Source organism: Chiloscyllium punctatum, chromosome 23 (assembly GCF_047496795.1).
Source record: "Chiloscyllium punctatum isolate Juve2018m chromosome 23, sChiPun1.3, whole genome shotgun sequence".
Lineage (NCBI taxonomy): Eukaryota > Metazoa > Chordata > Chondrichthyes > Orectolobiformes > Hemiscylliidae > Chiloscyllium > Chiloscyllium punctatum.
Genome location: NC_092761.1, coordinates 86,363,095 through 86,381,424, shown reverse-complemented (window position 1 = coordinate 86,381,424; position 18,330 = coordinate 86,363,095). Strand labels below are relative to the sequence as shown.

At 42.5% G+C, this 18,330-nt stretch overlaps 1 protein-coding gene across 4 annotated transcripts in view; it reads left to right on the top strand.

Moving 5' to 3' along the window:
- zbtb16a (zinc finger and BTB domain containing 16a) overlaps nucleotides 1-18,330 on the top strand; it is a 271,241-nt gene that overhangs the window by 103,204 nt on the left and 149,707 nt on the right. For all 4 annotated transcript variants that reach the window (XM_072593392.1, XM_072593390.1, XM_072593394.1 and 1 more), the window contains exon 3: nucleotides 13,539-13,636. In XM_072593392.1, coding sequence (XP_072449493.1) covers nucleotides 13,539-13,636 — 98 coding nt within the window. The remainder of the gene's footprint in view (nucleotides 1-13,538; nucleotides 13,637-18,330) is intronic.

The window sequence follows — 18,330 nt, the reverse complement described above, 5'->3', positions numbered from 1 at the left end:
TAAAGATTTCTGCGGTGGCCATTCTTTTTTCCTGGTCATTATTTAAGGAAAAATATTTAACTCCACTCCTCCCATTCTTTCCTCCTTTTGCACACAGTCTTTCTCTGTATAGGTACATTGCCCACCGGTAGTGTTACGTGGATCAGGAATAATGACCCAGACATGGCTGGCCACAAATGCTACTCTTTTTCAAAGATGGAATTTTGTGCATTGGGCATTTGTTAATGAAACATGAGCAGGGACTGACAACACTAGAGATATGCTGATCAAGGTTGGGGCGAGGGAGTGGTAGTGAGGTTTGGTATTAGTTAATTTGATTTTTCTTTTTCATTATAGGTTTGAAAAAGTTGTTCCACTCCGAAACAAACAAAGGCACATTTTCTCAATTTTGTTTCATTGATTGACATTCAGTGTCTCCTTAATAAAAAGAACCTTACATGAGCTTTGTCCATTTTTGTCATTGCAGCCAATCAGGGGATGGGAAGTGCTTTTACTTCCTCATTTGTACCTCCCCTCCGTGATCCCCTGCAACCCTCACATGTTTCAACATTGCCAACATCTTGACAGTAATTGAGCATTTGTCTGGGATATTGTGCAATATTTGGAACTTTGCAGTATTTATCTGTCATCTCTCAGTAAACTGAGGCACTATCTCCTGCTTATGTGGATTGTAGATGATCTCATTGCGCTAGATGGAGGGAGAATAAGGGAGTTCCCCTGCTTTGCTTGTCGATATTTGCATAGTAAAGGGTTAACTATGCCTTGACTCTAAGAATAGGGACTGAGCACGTGCAAAAGGAACTATGTTATAGAAGTCCAGAAGAAGGGTTACTTGACCCAGAACATTAACTCTGTTTCTCTGGCAGCATTTGTGGAGAGACCTGCTGAGTTTTTCCAGCAATTTCTATTTTTGTTTCAGATTCACTGCATCCACAGTCTGTGTTTTGCGTTTCATTTTGAGATGTCTGATCGTGTTTGGGAACTGGAGTCTATAGGATTCCAAGAAATGTCCTGTCTCTCCATTCGTAAATACTTACAGATGTCTGTTGATGTTCACTCATTAGAGTTCAGATCTGATCTTGCTACAATATCTATCCTTCAACCAATATTGCAAAAAAACCACCTGACCATGATCATTGTTGTTGCTTGTGGGATCTTGCTGTGCCTAACTTTGCTGCCAAGTTTCCTGCATGACAACAGTGCCTGTTTCATTGGCTGCACCATAGTTTGAGTCATTACTGCCTAATCTTTTCCTTTCTCTGTTTGACCCATGCCATTGATTTCACTCCCTTATTTTTTTTTCCATATTTCTGCAGAGCTGGCTTTGCAAGCTCCTTCTAATGCATGAATAATTAGTTTTCTCCACTGATTTTTCACTCCATCCTCACTTTTCCTGAAGATGCTGATTTAGATTCTGCTTCATGCATAAAGTCGAGGACTCACCTGGTATCTCAACCAAGCAGCGATTTACTGTGCATCATGATGATGAAATGTGAGTATTGGTGAGCAGATTCTGACCTGGACACCAATGCTTTCCATAGACGTATGCTTTCCACGAGGAATTGGGGATCACCAGTGAAGACCATGGAATCCACAGTACTAGGTCTTTGCCAGATATTGGAAGAGTTGTGGATATTGATGGCTTTTCGGATATAGAGGAAAGCAGCTTCTTTAACAAGTGACTCAAAGGTTATTGGAGGGTAGATGGAAAAGTGGAGTAGAGGCCACAATCCAGTCAGCCATGATCTGGTTGGATGCTGGAGCCGGCTTGATGGGCTGAATGGCCTACTCCTCTGAACTCATACGATGTATTTTCTGATGCAAAAGCAGAGGCCATTAACAGGCATTTAAATGATATATAAGAATGGCATCAATTTCCTGTAGTTGACCAATTTAAAATGAGATAACTCAGTCAATATGGCATTTACTTGACAATTTTTAAGGATGGTTCACCCAGAACCTATGGTAGATGGAAATTCTGATACGACTGGATGAAATGAGTTGAGAGAAATTGTTCATAATGTAAATGCTAGCGTAGATTAGTTGGGCTCAATGGCCTGTTGTCATTGCATTATTTGATTTAATGGCTACATTTTAGAAAGTTATTTGTGGAGGATGACACAGAAGCCAATCTTTACTTGGCCTTTGATTTTTTTTGACAGATTGAAATATTGCAAGCATAGCTCTCTCAACTCAATTATACAAGTTTTAAGAAGTGTCATCTCATGTATCAAGTGAAACCCCAATTATTACTCCAGCTGTATGTAATTAAATGGAATTGTTGTACAATTAACAGTAGTTTCCTCCAAAGGGGAAATAAGTCAAGCATGGCAGTGCTCTGTATACAAGGGGTCATAATTTGCTGAGTGTTTGCAGTGGGGGAGACCAGCAAAATGAGGAAAGTGCATTTGAGGAGCATGAGCAAGAAACTGACCAGGCGACACAATTAACCATGTTAACAACTGTAATTACAACCACAAGCACATTCCGTATCATGACTTATATCGATCCCCTGCAGTTGTCTGATCAATTTAAAATGATATAACCCAGTCAATATGGTATTGATTTTGCTATTTCGAAGGATGGTTGAAATGTAGCAAAGCAATGTTCTATGTTTTCACACACTCTCGCTTTCTCTGTCACTCTGGCAATATTTTCTTCAGGCATTTTTTATTCCTGAAATGTTGACTGTGTGATGTCTTCCTAATAAATACACTTTAACTTAGAAATTCTTCAGTACAGTTTCAACTTTGTTATTACAAGAACAAATCTCAGAATCATACAGCACAGAAGCTGTTCAGCTTGTTGTAACTGTGTTGGCCCTCTGTAAAGAAACATCCAATTAGTCCTCCATCCTGCTCATTCCCAATGACTTTAAAGTGTGTACCCTATGTTTAATGCTGTTTTTTTCGAGACCTCTTATTTCAGACCATCGTAACTGCCAAAACAAATACTTGTCTCATCATCCTTCTGCTTAGTTTGCTTATTAAATAGATTTATGTCCTCTGGTTAATGACTCTTATGACAGTGGAAATGGTTTCTCCCATGTTCCACACTCTCTCATAGCTCACCCACCAAGTGCCTTTCATGATCTCCATTCACAGCAATATTATTTGTAGCCAATGAAGTCTTTTCTCATGCCATTGTTGGTCATGCATAGCTTCCTCAAATAACAGTATAATAATGATGGCTAAATTGGTTAGGGAGATGTTGATTGGAAGGTAATTATTAGCCCGGATGCTGGGAAGTGCTCTCCTGCTCTTTGTCAAATTAGTGCCACAGGGTATTTAGCATGATCCTCATAGGGTGCACAACAGCCTCAGACAGCACCTTCCAAACCCACAACCACTTCCATGTAGAAGGATAATGGCAACAGACACATGGGAACACTACAACCTGCAAGTTCCCCTCCAAATCACTCGCCATCCTGACTTGGAAATATGTCACCATTCTTTCACTGTTGTTGGATGAAAACCTACAAATCTCTTCCTAATGGTGTTATGGGTCAACCCAGGCATGTGGACTGCAGCAGCTCAACCCACTACTACAATAGCAACCAGAGTTACATAGAATATTACAGCGCAGTACAGGCCCCTCGGCCCTTGATATTGCGCTGTCCTGTATAACCAATCTGAAGCCCATCTAACTTACACTATTCCACTCTCATCCATATGCCTATCCAAATTTGAGTTGAGTTGAATTGAATTGAGTTTATTGTTATGTGTACCGAGGCAATTGAAACACTTTGTCTTGCAAGCAATACAGGCAGATCACAGAGTTAAGTAGCATAGATAGCAAACCAGCTGAATGTTTAAGGCCTCCATTATCAAGTGGCATCTCTGGGCAGCTTGAGATGTTAGCTGAAATTTGCGCATATCCCTCTGGCTTGGGACTTGAATTCAAGGGGAGGATATGTCCCACTGAAGGTATAGCATGCTGGCCTTGGGTATGAACACCCAGAGAGAGAAATGACAATTTGGACCAAATTGGATCATTTTGCTCATGAAAGTTTAGTCCAGCTTTAAGGAGTGAGAGTTGCGGATTGGCTATATTTCCATGCATTTGAACAGAGTTTCAATTTTTGTAACATAAAATGTGTCTCACTAATGTGGGTTGGAATAAAGTTACTTGCAGAATATAAATAATATGGATTCACTCAATATTTGTTTTTTAAAAATTAACCAAAATACATTATGTTCCAGAACCAAGCCCCTGCAGTGTGCTCCAGATTGGCACCTGACCAAATTACGATGTAAAAAGCCAAATGTTCTTGCAACATAGTCTTTCTATTCTATTTGGGGGGGAAAAAAAAGCATTGAAAGAAATCTATGACTTTTCAGTCAATATTATTATTCATGGGAATGGAATGGAATGGCTTGCAGCAGTTATTACCTATTTAGCCTCCATGTGGAAATTTGCTTTGCCCCAAGGTGGCCCTCAGCCCCAGAATGCCTCTGGAGAGCTTTTAATACTGTATCAAAACAAGGCAGGCAGGTGTGAAAATGAGAGAGAGTGCTGCAATTTTATTTTCTTTGCTTGTGAAATGTTGACATTGCTAGCTGGGCTAGCATTTATTGCTAGTGCCTAGTTGCCCTTGAGAAGGTGAGCTGTCACCTTTAACCTCTGCAGTCTACCTGCTATAGATAGACCCACAATGCCATTCGGGAGGGAATTCCAGGACTTTGACCCCAGTGACCGTGAAGCAACGGCGATATATTTCCAAGTCAGGATGGTGAGTGGCTTGGAGAAGAACTTGCAGGGATCGGTGTTCCCATGTATCTGCCGCCCTCGTCCTTCTAGAGGGAAGTGGTCATGGATTTGGAAGTGCTGCCTGAGGATCTTCAGTGAATTTCTGCAATGCATCTTGTGGATAATACACACTGCTGCTCCTGAACATCGGTGGTTGAGGGAGTGGAAGCTTGTGGTTATGGTGGCAATAAAGTGGGCTGCTTTGTCCTTGATGGTGTTAAGCTTGAGTGTTTGGGGCTGCCCTCCCCCAGGCAAATGGGGTGTGTTCCATCACACTCCTGACTTGTGCCTCATAGATGATGGACAAAGTTTGGAAGTTACTTGCTGCAGTATGCCTAATCTCTGTCCTGTTCTTGTAACCGTTGTGTATGTGGTGAATCCAGTTGAGTTTCTAGTCAATGGTAACTCCCAGGTTGTTGATAGGGGGGGGCTTTCAGCGATAGTAACACCATTAGTGACAAGGGTTGGTGGTTAGATTGGCTGCAAAGGGAAAGGCCATCTCCAAAATGAGACAATGTAATTTCAAGTATAATTGTAATTTTTAAAAATTCATTCATGGGATAAGGGATCACTGACCAGAACAGTATTTATTACCCATCTCTAATTCCTTGAGAAGGAACCTTGAATGGTTGGAATTAGTGATTTAGCAGCACTCTGTGCTGTTAGGAAGAAAGTTTGAGGACCTTGACTCATTGATGGTGAAGGGATGGTGATCTTACTCCAAATGAGGAAGCTGTGAGATTCGTAGGAGCATTTGCATCAGCTGCCCCCACACTCCCTTCCAGATGGTAAAGGTCATGGGTTTGGAAGGTACTGCTGTAGGAACTTGCTGCCATGCGTCTTGCAGATGGTTCACACTGCTGAAAGTCTGCATTGATGGAGGGAGTGAATGTTGGAGGAAGTAGACAGCATCCTGATCAAGCGGGCTGCTTTATCCGGAATGGTGTTGCTGAAGCTGCTCTTGTCCAGGCAAGTGGCAAATAGTTGAGCACACGTCTGACTTGTGCCTTGTGGATGGCTGTATGGAAACAGCAGCCATCAATCCATACCAGGCAATCTCCCACAAGGAGCCACCTGATGATGACATAAATGATCTTGTATTACAGTGTTGGTTATGGAGGGCTGAGACCTGATCAGCTTGCCTCTTTATTGGGTTTGTTGGATCAGTAGAATGTTTCCAATTCTCCTGAAGGTGCTAACTTCAGCAGGGAATAGCAATCCAGTTAGCTTTTTGAAAACACCTCCCTTAAGTCCAAAGACAATCCAGCTAATGGAGCATTATTGATAGAGGTAGTGAATCCCACTGAAACCTCGCATTTTGCAGCTTGTCATGAAAGGAGATGACTACAGGCTAACCGGTAACCTTTGGTCCTTGTTGCTTTGTCCTGAGCTATAAAGCTGCTGGTTAAAGATAAATTGCAGAGCACATACTTTTGAACTAATGCCAATAGTTGCTGACCAATAAAAGAGTCTCTTTTTTTTTAAAATTAAAATAGTGAATAACCTTGTAGCCACCATCACCACTCGAACCTGAAGATGGGGGCAACAAGGGAAAGAAGAGGGAAAATCTCAGGAAGTGAAGTGATTTCATTTTGAAGCATCAGTTTCCCTTTACCGACCCTTGCAGGTTTTTTACAACCACATTGGCAGTCCATAGAATAACACTTCCTCTTTAAAGTTTCTGATCACGATCGAGAGTAACAAGGATCCTTATGCAACCAGCTCTGTGCTTGTCGGAGGATATTTTTCTCTTTCCTGTCCTGAATGTGCTAACTCATGCCTACCCTCTACTCACCTGTCTCTGGTTTGGAAATCGGTGGCATTAATGGATAGACAAACGGCAGACTATTTGACTGGGAAATCCATCATCATTTAGTCTGTACTGTCATTATTCGAATTGTAGGTTCCTTTAAGAGTCAACCAGAACAGCTGATTGCAAATAGATTGCTCAGTCATTGATATTTCATTGATGTGTGTGGGGTGGGGGTGCGAAATGGTTCATATGGCACAGTGGTGGTGTCTCTACATCTGAGCCAGGAAGTCTGGGTTCAAGTCCCACTTACTCCAGGGGTGTGTGATAATGCCTCTGAACCAACTGACTAGAAAATATCTAAAACAGACTGTTACTTCAAAATGAAGCAGGTTGATTAGGGTGGAGGGGTTCTTTTGGCACAGTGATAGCATCCATACCTCTGAGCCAGAAGGCCTGCGTTCAAGCCTTACATGTCGAGAGTGTTCTTGGCGCTAAAGATTTTGAAGGTTATGGGGTGAAATCAGGAGCTGGGTACAGAGTTGGAGGATCACCTGTGATCGTGTTGAATGGCAGATGAGGCTGGAAGACCTGTTCCTGCCTCCTGTTCCTATTTCAATTGTTTTGATGAAACATACAGATTTCCAATTAGATTTGCAAACTCCATGCAGGGAGTTTGGTCTCTCTGCGATTGGGTGGGGATAGTCATTGCTTAGCCATCAGCAATGACTGTGTGTTCATTCTGCTTCTCCCCCGCGCCCTCTCTCCCCCAATTCTCCACCACCCCTTCTCTCCCCCACCCCCCCCCCTCCCCTCCACCCCACCCCAACCCAACCCCTCACTATTAAGGGTCACTGAACTGATTACATTGAGTTCACAGCCACAAACCAGTCTGTTTGGTTCACTGGTTCAGGCCTCTCTTTATGGTCTATCTCCTCCCAACCCCCTCCATCCCACTCTTTCAGCACATTCCTTTCCTTTCTCCCTGCCATTTATTGAGGTTCCCTTTAGGGCCTAGGGTTAGGGTCAGAGTCCCCCCACCCCAGCTCCCTTGTTAAGATCATCCAATCTGTGAGGGTCAGTTTTTTTGGACCTTGCAGTCTGTGACACCCAGCGTCAATCTGTTGCGTTACATCATTGCTGCCCCCAGAGATTATAGAATGAATTGCTGTAAAGCAGACTGATGGGGTGGTTTGTTTGTAATGAAATACTAAATTCACTTTGAAATGTGAAAATCAAGCCAAGGAGCTATAATAGATCTAAGTTACTAAATTTTGCTAATGGTTGGAGAGAGAGAAAGAGAGAGGTTTGTGGAAGACTGTGGGTGCAATAGAGGAAGCACAGGTGTCCTACTGAGGACAATAGCAGTAATTTGAGAAGATTAGTAAAGGGATCTCAGTAAGGGGCATCCTCATTTGGGTGGGGTGGGGGCGGATGGTGGGGGGGGGGTGTCAGGAGAGGTTATAATCGACCCAAAATTGCATTGAGGCTTTGGAAGGCACCTCAGACACTCCCTCACACTCCACGTTCAGGTTCCAGGTTTGATCAGAGAGTGCGATGTGTTTTGGTAACACCACCTTGGCATTCGCTCACTCCTCACCTTGATCCCCTTCCTGCCAAATTGAGCATATCTCGAGGTTATTCCCATTAGCCTCACATTTAAGGTGTTGAAAGACTGCCATTTATGTAATGCCTATCATGGCCGACGGATGCCCTAAAGTCCTTTCCCAGTAATGACATGTAACCACATGTAATGTAAAATTGTACAAATATGTCATGTAATATTTGGACAGAGGAATGTGATAATGATGCAATAATCAATTTGTGATACTGATTGAGTTCCAATAAATAGTATGTTGCAACCAGATTTTCTTCATTTTGAGATTTTGATTGAAGGATAAATATTGGTCAAGACCAGTGACCTCTCCCTGGCTCCTCGTTAAAATAATGCTATGGGATTTTGTTTTTACTTCCAGTTGAGAGATGGCCTCAGCTTTGTAAAAGAAAAGAAGAGTGAAAGGGCAGAGATTTTAGTCAGGTGATACAAAGGGTTTTTTTTTAAACAGTGAGGAGCTAAGGTATGGAATACACTAAATGTCATAGAGATGTACAGCATGAAAACAGACCCTTTGATCCAACCTGTCCATGCTGACCAGATATCCCAACCCAATCTAGTCCCACCTGTCAGCATCCGGCCATATCCCTCCAAACCCTTCCTATTCATATACCCATCCAGATGCCTTTTAAAGTTCCAATTGTACCAGCCTCCACCACGTCCTCTGGCAGCTCATTTCATACATGTATGTACATACGTATAGACACACATACATATACATACTCTGCATGAAAAAGTTGCCGCTTAGGTCTCTTTTATATCTTTCACCTCTCACCCTAAACCTATGCTCTCTAGTTCTGGACTCCCTCGCCCCAGGGAAAAGACTTTGCATATTTATCCTATCCATGCCCCTCATTATTTTATAAACCTCTATAAGATCGTGGAGGCAGGTTCAATTGAGGCATTCAGGAGGGCATTTGATGATCTGGATAAAAATGGTGTGCAGGGATGTGGGGGAAAGGCAGGAGAATAGAAGTGGAACAGACATGATGAGCCAAATGGCCTCCTCCTGAACCATTATAATTCTGAGTTTAATATCTCATCAGACAGACCACAACCTGAACAATGCAACATTCCCTCAATATTGCACAGGAGCATCAGGCTCAAGTTTTGACCTTAAACCTTCATTTGGAACTTGAAATCTCAACCTTTTGAATTGGAGATGTTAACTGAGCCTTGCCAATGAGCTTTGAAAAACTGTGCATGTCTTTGAAACCTTGCTGCATATGGACAGCTCTACCTCAAACGATTCCACTTGCACAACTGCCTTAAATAGCCTAGGTTAGAAGCACGTTTCCTGGACATTAGATACAAGTGATGCAACAATGGGGAACAGATAGTTGTGAAATACTTTAATGGTCTACTTTGCTGCTTTTGCCTGAAGAAGATCCCGTGAGCTCTATTCCCTATAACTGAGTTTGAGTAACTGATCAAAATGCAATGCGGTTGGTTTTCTGTGGCTTTGTTACTGTTGAGGTTGTTTCTGCAATCTTTTAAGTTTGAGTAGGTGTTGCAATGTCCTTTGTAACCACACAACTGCCTCTCTAGAAGGCTTTTAGTATTTCACAAATGTATGGTGGGAGAGCTGCAGTGGGTAGGGGTGCTATGTCTGATTATGTAAATGGTCACCTCTGTTGGTATAACATTGCATCTTGATATCTTTGGGTGCTTCTGCAGCACATCAGTTGGCATTCATGAGCATGGTTATTGGAATCGGCAATTCTGGGCATAGCATTGGTGACTCCAATGTGTGGTTGGAACTGCCTCACTAGTAAGACCATCTTTTTGCTGCCATTTCTAATTTGAACCACACTGGACACAATAAGGTAACACTGCTGCCTTTTTGAGCCTTGAGACTTCAGGTTCAATTCCACTCCAGCACTTGAGTGCAAAAACCACCAAATGAAGTTCGAGAGTGATACAGAGAGGGTGCTACATCGTCAGAAGTCCCACCTTTTAGATGGGATGTTCACCCAAGACTACTTCTGCCTACTTGGTGGATCTGGAAGTTCCCGTAACATCAATGAGTCCCTCACTTGTTTCTTAATTAACATCCCAATGAATAGATTATTTGTCCACCATCACATTGCTGTTAGTGGGATGTTGCTGTGTTTCATGTATCATTACAGAATTATTTTGTAAAGTCCTTTGAGTTGTTTCTGTGATCATGAAAAGTGCTGTATAACTTTTTTAAAAAATCAGTTATTGGATAGGGGTGTCGTTGACTAGGCCAACATTTATTGTCCATCCCAAGAGTCAACCACATTGCTGCTGTTCTGGAGTCATGTGTAGGCCAGACTGGACAAGGATGGCAGGTAGTAAGTCAGATAGGGTTTTCCACCAACTGACAATGAATTCATGATCATCATTGGACTCTTCATTCCAGATTTTTCATTGAATTCAAATTCCACTATCTGCTGTGGTGTGATTTGAACCTGGGTCAACCCAGAACATTACCTGCATCTCTGGATTAACAATCCACTGATAATACCACTAGGCCATTATCTCCCCTTTCTCAAATATAAAATACTGCAGAAGCTTTGACGCTGAAATTAAAAGCATAGGATGCCAGAAATACTCAACCCGTTTCACTGGCATTCTAATTATGGTCTTTATTGTCAATTTCTTTTTTTTCTTCCAAGATTCCTTCCTCCATTGAATCCTGAAGGTGAAAGTGAGGACTGCAGATGCTGAATATTAGAGTTGAGAGTGTGTTGCTGGAAAAGCACAGCAGGTCAGGCAGCATTAGAGGAGCAGGAGAATTGACGTTTCGGGCAAAAGCCCTTCATCAGGTTCTGTTGCTGCCTGACCTGCTGTGCTTATCCAGCATCACACTCCTAAAGGTCACTGTTCAACCCCTGGGGGCATTAGGCCCACTCTAGACAGTTGATAGCCCTAAATAGATAGTGTTTGATGTTTTAGATGCAGACTTTGGGCTTAAATTGAAGAGTCAACACTGCAACTTTAACCCTGTCATTTTGTGGATGTTGCTGTTCCTTTGAAACAATTTCCACACGTTCTGTATTGCATGAGAATGGATGGGTTAATAGCATGAGGTAAGACAACAAAATTCAAACCTTTAACAAACTTAAGCTCTGTTTATGTCCCAGGATATGTGTGCCCCTAAGCATCATTGGCGAATGGAGTGATGATGCTGGCTCCAAACTACACTCTGATCAGCTGAAACAACATTTGTTCTTCTTTTCCCTGTTTCATGGGATGTGGGCAGCAAATGCTGACCCCAAATGGGCCTGAAGGTGGAATTGGTGGCCTCCAGGAACTGCACTCCATCTGGGACTGGGAAGGAAGTTGCACAATGCACAAAGTTTCAGTATCGCAAGAACAGTTAAACTTGGGTGTGAGAGTTAGCTCAATGTGAAGGTTAATTATAGATTCCCAGCATCTATCCCCCATTGGAACCACTAAATCTGAATTGGTTATTTATCTCTTTGCTTCTGGCATGATTTGCACATCATAGTGGCAGTGACGTTTGTGGAAACAATGACAGTACCTTGTTTGCTGGTCAATCTTCTGGGGTACTGTGCTGGTGTGTGACCAGGTCTGGGCAAATGCAAGTTCCTTCAGTTTTTTCTCTTTGTCTCATCCCCTTTTTCTTTTGTGAAGCTCACAGGGCACAGAAAACCTAAGCCTTGCTTCCCTCTGACTATGTGACTGCTGCTGGTGCAGATCTTCTGTGTCCTTTTGGGTAACTCCTAGCTGTGCTCTTGGGTCTGTTATGGTTTGATTTTCGGGGCCACTCTCTGAAATCAGTTTTAATGCAACAGCTATCCATCATGGCTGGTTCTGGGAAAGCTGTTCTGGAAGAATGGCAGGAGCAGAGATAGCAACTTGAGGCTTGTGTGCAGGTTGTAGGCCTTTGGTGCTCAGAGTTGAAAAATGTGGTGCTGGAAAAACACAGCAGGCCAGGCAGCATCCGAGGAGCAGGAGAATCGACGGTTCGGGCCTATGCCTGAAACGTCGATTCTCCTGCTCCTCGGACGCTGCCTGGCCTGCTGTGTTTTTCCAGCACCACATTTTTCAATCTGGTCTCCAGCATCTGCAGTCCTCACTTTCTCCTTTGGTGCTCACTATTCAATGAGACTGTGGCTGATCTGGCTGTGGTCTCGCTTTACCTGGCTGCCTCTCCCACCCAATTAATCTCTGACCAACCCCCTTACCTACCAAAAATCTAACAGCCTCCATCTTGAGTAAACTTTAAACACCCAGCGTCCTTGAGAGTCTCTGCCACAATGCTTTTGGGAGCAAAAGAAAATCATCTGTTTCTCTCCATTGTAGGAGGTCTAAGAGTGAGAAGCAAATTGATTCCCTTAGTTTATGTCTTTGCCCCACAAGAGGAAACACCTTCCCAATAGGGGACAGAAATCACAGGCCTCTTCTGATCTGGGACTTGGATCTAGGCACCAGGTGGTTTTTGGCGTTGGTGGGTCTGATGGGAGAGGGTGCAGTTATTGGAGCTTGATGTATCATAATCCCCGCATCTGAGCACTGGCATCTACCTTTATAAGACTCTGAGGGGATCTGAGATGTTTGAATAAACTTTTTAAAATCCATTAAAGGGATGAGGGAGTCGCTGGCTAGAGGTTGGTTAAGTAGGTCAGACCAGGTGAGGATGGCATTTCCAGGGCATTGGTGAACTAGTTGGGGTTTTTCCTGCAATCAATTCGTTCTCAACATCAGACACACAACTCCAGTTTTTTAAAAAATTGAATTCAAGTTCCACTATCTGTCGAGGCAAGATTTGAACCCAGATACCCAGAACATTATCTGGGTATTTGGAATAACAGTCCAATCGCCTCCCCAATCAATATGCAGTTACCCTTGCCACTAAATACAGGTGAACATTTGGCTGCTTAAGTCTGGTCTTTTATTCCTCATTTTAGTTCTTTTTTTCTGAAAATTAACCTCTTGACTTCGAGGCTGTTACACCCCTCTGAAGCTGGTGGGGCTTGAAGCTGGGCTTCCTGGTTCAGAAGTAGGGACACAACCACTGCACCATAACGGCTCTAAATTAATTGGAAAACTGGTGGTGGGATTTGAACCCACGCCGCTGCAGAGATTGGACTCTGAGTTCAACAGCATATCATCATGGCTGATAGTTACTGAAAGCCAAAGCTGCAGAGGTCTGAGATGTGTTGCCGGGAGCCATTTCAGATGATGAATTGGGAGTTGCTCAACTTTGAAGTGTATTAGTTGACTTGTCTTTTTTTTAACATTTCCCCTACGGTGTACTAAAAAATGCCTAGTAACTATATTCCAAAATGCAAGAGGAAACACATACAGCAGCCGTGCTTCTGCTGTAGGTGCTTACAAAGAGATTAATGAAATGGGCTTCAATCACAAATTCCAACCATACTTTATTGATGTTCTTTTATTTTCTCTTCCTCCTGCTGCCTTGTTCTACAGGAAGCTGCACAGTGGTATGAGGACCTATGGGTGCGAACTGTGTGGTAAAAGATTCCTGGACAGCTTACGGCTACGGATGCATCTGCTCTCGCATTCAGGTAATAGAGGATCACGTCGTGCCCCTCTCTCTCTTGTTTTGCAACATAAAAGAGGAATTCCTGCAATTTCTTTTAAAAGTGAAGCAAGCTAGCTGTGGTGTGCTCAGTACATTGCGGTGTCTATTTCAGCTCTGCTCCCCTCTCCTCCCTGCCCTGTGGCTTGTTCTGGCTGACAATACTTGTTGTTGTGGACTTGGCACTTGGCCAACCTGGGCTGACAGCCAACCCTGTGGGTACAGTATGTACAGTTAGTCTTGTGCCAAATTTGTCATAGTCTGAGGAACGAGCGAGCAGGTTTCCTGTACTGTAAACAAAACAGTTTTGATTTTTTTGGCAACCAACTTGTACTTAATAGTTTGACAAAAAAAATAACAAAAACTCTGTTACAAGCAATTTTCCTGCCTTTTTGCTCCTTTTATTTTGCCAAATACGTTATGTTTGTAATTGAAGGAAGTAAGAATTTGCACTCGCATAGTATCCCTCCCGACCTCAGCTTATCCTGACGCACTTTTAAAAATTAAAAAAAAAACAAGTGTGGTTGCAGTTGTACCGTAGCTTATATGCAGCAAGCTCCCAAAATGACGCTGACAAGATCTCTCATTCATTTTAATTTTTTTTTTAGAAAACGCAGTTATTGGATGAGAGGCATTTGTTACAGATATGAGGGGGAGGAAGAGAAGAAGAAAGGATATGTTGTTAGGCTGTGATGAAATGAGTTACGAAGGGTTTTGTGTGAAGCATTAATCCTGATGTCGACGAGTTGGGTTTGGTACAGGAAATACAATGTGTCTTGCTCCAGTTTATCAGTGACCAATATGTCTTTTGAGAGATGCTCATACTGGGGAATCTAGCCTTTCCATACCGAAAGTGTATGCATTGAATATTGCTGATAAAAATACTTTTGCCAAAACATTTTGTCTTGTAATCATCACAACATTTGCAAGTATACCAATGTTGAAGGGAAAATCTTATACAGTACAAGGAGGGTGCTGATTTTTCAGAATATCAACTCTGGCTAGTATAATCATTGCTGTGGAGAATGCACCCGTTACATGATAGCTGACAGTTAACTGTTAATCTTTGGTTAATTTTCAACTAGGCAGGTATTGCCCTGAGAAATGAACCAGAAAATGGTGGTTGCCATTTTGTTAATTTGTAACAGGCACAATTTCTTTCAGCAAAGAAGAGGGATCTGTGCATTCACATATGTAATTTCTAATACATGGAAGTGAACAATACTGTGAACCCAATAATCAGCCATAAGATGGTTGTCAGTGTAATTCTTAATACTCTTGGGATTATTTTGCAGATATATTCGAATCATGAAATCACATCTAACATTGGACACTGTTTTGTGTTTTTCAAGTGCAGACCGGTCTTATGTGGTCAGTCCCTTTTTGAAATCGCTTACTGATATCCGTCCTTCATAAATATATAAAAATAATGAATGCATTATTGTTATTTTCAGATGGAAAGCTTTGCATCTGAATCTGACTTTGCTAGATCCTTTCTCCTCTACTTCATCGTTCAAACATCTCTTTTGTGTCCAGATACCTTTTTAGATTTTGTACACCTGTCTCCTCAAAGGCTTAACATTAATGTTGGTTTTTGAAACCAATGTTGGTGCCTCCTGTCACAGATCTCTGAGAAACGCTGTCACAGTTGCAAGAAGAGTAAACAATAACTGGAACATCAACTGGTCTATCTTTCTCGTTCCTGCCCCCCACCCCACCCCACCCCACCCCTATAGTTCAACCACCCCACATGAAATTTAAATGGGTAAGCTGTATGGTCAGATTGAGGGAGACCTCTCCTGGGTGAGACCTGAGAATTTGGGTCTGAGGGGAAAAGTGGCACTATAATCAAAGTTTACTGGAAGAATTAAAATCCCCAGTGAAAGGTGAGTGGGAGATGAAACAAGGTGTGGATCAGGAAGTCTACCCGCACTGAGACCTTTGGAGGTGTGGCATTGTAAGTGCAGGGGAAGTAGATTGGTGATCAGGTTTGGCCAGTCTGTCTGGTCAGTAAAGTGCAGGTTGGGTATTTGGATTATTTAAGCTTCAGCTTTTATTTTTGCCCTCTCTAAGGAGTTTGTTTGATTTTCATAGTAAGTCCATTCTTATTTTAAGGCCATTTTAGCATTATGGAATGGCAGGTCACTCAGGCCAAGTGGAGTGTACATATCTAGAATGTGTGAAGTCATGGATGTACCACAAGTCCCAGATGAACATATTTGAGGGAAGTGTCACCAGCTGCTTGAGCTCTAGGTTTCTGAACTTGAACAGCTGTACATCAGAAAGGTAAAGGATGGCACTGATAGCATGTACAGGGAGGTGGTCACACCTCTGATTTTATAAGTGTACAGCCAGAGAGGGAAATGGCAATGTCCAGGCAGTTGAAGAAAACCAGATAAATAAGGAGTCCCCTGAGTCCATCATGTTTGCTAATCAGTATTCCATTTTGGAAACCAGTGAGCATGATCGTTCCTCAGAAGCGTATCTACAGCCAAGCCCTGAGCACCACCGGTGATTCAGCAGGAGGGAGGAGAATGGAAGAGTAGTGATGAAAGGGGATTCAATGACCAGGGAATCAAAAAGGCATTTATTTGGCTGTAAACATGACTCTCAATAATGTGTTACCTTTCTAGTGCCAGGATGAAGGATGACATGGAATGTCCACTAGATGTTCTTCTGAGGGGGTGGGGTAGGGGGCACAAAATCAGCCTGAAATTATGGTACACATTGGTACCAACGACACACTGAATAGGGATGAGGTCCTGAAAGCAGATTTCAGGGATTGAGAAAGGAAATTGAAAAGCAGGACCTCAAAACAACAGTAACGTCAGAATTGCTAGTGATCCATGAGACCAGGAGGATTGATTGAATGTGCAACTGGAGAGCTGCTATAGGAGGGTGGGAATCGATTAGTGAGGAGTTGGGAATGGGTTCTGGGTCAGGGCAGGTGGAACTGTACAAGTTGGACAGATTACTTCTTAACTGGACTGGGGTTGAGTTTTGCTAGAAATTTGTTAGTGCACTTAAGGTGAATTTAAACAGGGAGTGGGAACCTCCAGGGTAAGCCAAATTGAATGGCAGTGAAGTTGGTAACAGGAAGTTGAAAAGCTGGAGGGAGACAAGAAGGCAGAGTAATAAGGTTGAGCATTGAGTACATTGTGAAAGTGGAATGCTGTTAATGAGACACAGTTACAGACACTCCCTGAATGCTTGCATCATTCACATGAAGATAAGTGATCTAAAGGCAGAAATAGAGAGAGATGGGTGTGATCTAATTGCTAGTGCAGAAATATGGCTGCACAGTGACCAGGACTGGGTACTGAATATTCAAGGATAGTCAACATTTGGGGAAGAGGGATGAAAAGGAAGCAAATTTGCACTGATAATAATGGATGGGGATAAGTACATTAGTAAGCAAGGCTCTCAGATCAAAAGAACAATGGGTGGAACTACGAAACAGTAAGGGTCAGTAGATATTGGTAGGAGTTCATAATAGGCCACAACTAGTTGTGGTGGGGTTGGGCCTGGCATTAATCAGGAGATGATTGAAGTATGTAGCATGACTAACACAGTTGTCATGAATGACTTTGATCTGTATACAGACTGCGTAAACTAATTGAGCACTAAAGCAGTGTGTTTCTGATGTGTGTTAGAGCTGGTTTTTTTTTTATTGGAGTAGTATGTAGAGCCAACTGGAGGACAGGCTATTTTTGATCTATTATTGTATAATGTAGAAGGATGAATTAACCATTTTCTTGGAAAAGAACCTAGGGGATGAGTGATCACAATATGATAGAATTTGGACATTGTTGCAAAGGAGGTGGTTCAACTGATGCAAGAGTGTTAAATTTGAATAGGGGCAATTATAAAGACATGAGACACAAATTAGTTCAGGTAGTATTGGAAAATGCATTTAAAGGTGTGACTGTACATAGGCAATGGATAGACATTAAAGAATTATTAAATGGTTTACAGCAACCACACATTCCATATGTTCTGTATATTCCCATGCATTCCTTCAAGATGAACAATCCACGAAAAGTCGTTCAACTGTGGCCAAAATTCAGTATTGAATAAGCATAAAAGAAGGCCTATAAAGTTGCCATCCATAGCAGTGATTCTGAGGTTCTGAATGTTTACTCGCTAAGCTAGAAGTTTTAGACGTTTCCTTACCATACACACCACGCTTCTACAGATTACCCAAAATTCACAAACCAGTAACCCCCCTCAGACCTATAGTCTCACTACCTGGAACACCAACGTACAGATTAGCCAAGGAGCTACACCAAAGCCTAAAACACTTGGTCGAGGACTGTCACCACTCCATCCACTCCACCAAGAATTTCTGAACACCAAAGACATTAAGATAGAAGAGGATGAAATAATGGTCTCCTCTGACGTAACAGCCCTGTTCACATCCATCAACATTAACCTGGCCAAGGAAACACTGACTACACTGTTGGAAGAACCAAAGACAAACACCAAACACTACCAACTTCGTCAGCGAGGACAGTATCATCTAACTAGTGGACCTATGTCTTGGCACTGTCAATAACAAAACCTACAGTTAAACAAATGGAACACTCATGGGATCTCCGATATCAGCAGAGGCAGTAATGCAGGGACTTGAACAACCATCCAACCTTAACTTTGGATCCACTACGTGGGTGATACCTTGTC